The sequence below is a fragment of the Chiloscyllium plagiosum genome, chromosome 42, assembly GCF_004010195.1.
Source record: "Chiloscyllium plagiosum isolate BGI_BamShark_2017 chromosome 42, ASM401019v2, whole genome shotgun sequence".
In the NCBI taxonomy this organism is placed as follows: Eukaryota; Metazoa; Chordata; class Chondrichthyes; order Orectolobiformes; family Hemiscylliidae; genus Chiloscyllium; species Chiloscyllium plagiosum.
The window spans coordinates 16048951-16050916 of record NC_057751.1 but is presented as its reverse complement, the minus strand read 5'-3'; the positions used below and the strand labels follow the sequence as shown (position 1 = coordinate 16050916).

The 1966-nt window shown below is 51.5% G+C and overlaps 1 protein-coding gene across 1 annotated transcript in view; it reads left to right on the top strand.

Annotated features, from left to right (window-relative positions):
• The window catches only part of LOC122542982 (rab11 family-interacting protein 1-like), a 29619-nt gene extending 29040 nt beyond the window's left edge, over positions 1-579 (top strand). The window contains exon 7 of the mRNA XM_043681127.1: positions 131-579. Coding sequence (XP_043537062.1) covers positions 131-349 — 219 coding nt within the window. The 3' untranslated portion in view covers positions 350-579. The remainder of the gene's footprint in view (positions 1-130) is intronic.
• The last annotated feature ends 1387 nt before the right edge of the window (positions 580-1966 follow it).

The window sequence follows — 1966 nt, the reverse complement described above, 5'->3', positions numbered from 1 at the left end:
TCCCCGCTCTCTCCCCATCGCCCCCGCCCTTCCCCGCTCTCTCCCCATCGCCCCCGCCCTCTCCCCGCTCTCTCCCCATCGCCCCCGCCCTTCCCCGCTCTTTTCCCCCGTTACCCCGGCCGGGCTGTAGGACTATGACCCCTTGGACCCAGCGGCTGCCTATGCCCAGCTGACCCACGATGAGCTGATCCAGCTGGTGCTGAAGCAGAAGGAGACCATATCCAAGAAGGACTCTCATGTGCAGGAGCTGGAGAACTACATCGACAACCTGTTGGTGCGGGTGATGGAGGAGACGCCTAACATCCTGAGGGTCTCGTACCAGCCCGTGAGGAAGGCCGAGCGGGTGTGACCGAGGGGGTGGGGGAATCCGATCTCCCCCCACCACCACCGTGCTGCGACCTGAGCCATTACACGTCCTGCTTTACAACTAGTCCCAGCCTGGAGAGTGGTTTGATTTTTATCATTACTGCTGTTAACGGATGTTGAGTGTGTTGGGTCATATCCCCTCCCCCGTCCAAATCTCCTCCAAGTGGTGACCGGAGCCCCCTCCGACAGCGCCATTCCCCCCCCCCCCCCCCCCCCGAAAGAAAGGAAATCTCGCTCCGAGTCTTTCCACCTGACCCAATGCAGTTCTGTCTGCGATCATGGAGCGGAGGGGGTTTGGTCAGAGCAGAATCGTACCCGTGTTTAAAAACACTCAAATTCAGGGTTGGGGGAATCTCCAAACAAGCATCTCTCCTCTTCCCCCTGCCCATTCTTTCTTAGTCTGTAACCTTTGACTCCTGCGACCCACCAAAGCTGATAGACATCTGAATCGCAGAGGTACTCTGGGGCTTTCTGACTGAGGGGTGAGTCAGTGCAGAAGCAAATGATTTTTGTTTTGTTTTAGAGGTGTGTGTATTAACAATCTAGTTTTTAGAAGGGGTGTGCGTTGATTGGTTGCCTTGGAGCCGATTTTAGCTTCTGCTCCACTCCAATATGATCCTCTTGTCTCTTTACCTCCCCTTTTGATCTTTGCCAAATCCAGTGCCTTCCTCTAAATGAACACAGATGGACAGCGGTTGACGTTTAATAATAGTTTGTCGTGATTTTGTTTTTTTTTGAGGATGTCTGATTTTTAAGACTTCACTGACTAATTGTTAACCCTCGCTGACCAGCCATCTGAAAGGGGTCTCTCGGTGTAATGTCTGTCCAAAAGAGAGTTGACTTGCTGTAACTGAGGCTCAGTAGCAGCAGTGGGTACCATCTACAAGACGCACTGCAGCAACTTCCCCCAGGCTCCTCAGACAGCACCTTCCAAACCCCACGGCCACTTCCATCGGGAAGGACAAGGGGCAGCAGGTACATGGGAACACCACCCCCTGCAAGTTCCCCTCCGAGCCCCTCACCGTCCTGACTTGGGAATATATCGGCCGTTTCTTCAGTGTCACTGGGTCAGAATCCTGGGACTCCCTCCCTGAGGGCGCTGTGTGTCTGGCGGGGGGGGTCCCTACACCCCACCCCACAGACTGCAGCGGATCAAGGGGGCAATAAATGGGAGGTCTTGTGAAATAATTTTTGGGGGGAAAGAAATGATCAGTCCTCGAAAGTGTGCCCAGGTTGGAATGGTGGCTATGAAGTGGTCATGTGAGCAAATTGACCTTTGAACCTCACTGATCTGGTGACCAGTTTGGAGCGTTACACTGTAATATAATGGATTTGAGGCTCAGGTTTGGAGGGTTGTGGGATGGAGAAAAATATTGGCTTGTCTTTATAAAAGGTACTGAAATCACAAACAAAATGTTGGGACTTCCAGCCTTCAACTGGATACCTGACTCATCCACCCATTGTCTTCTCTGGGCCAAATTATTTTTGGTGAATAGCCGACAGTTATTCACCAGCGTTTTAGGGCTGGTGTTGTATATTAAAATGACTACAGATTATTTTATATAATTTAATAAATATATATGAGAGAGAGAGAGATTTA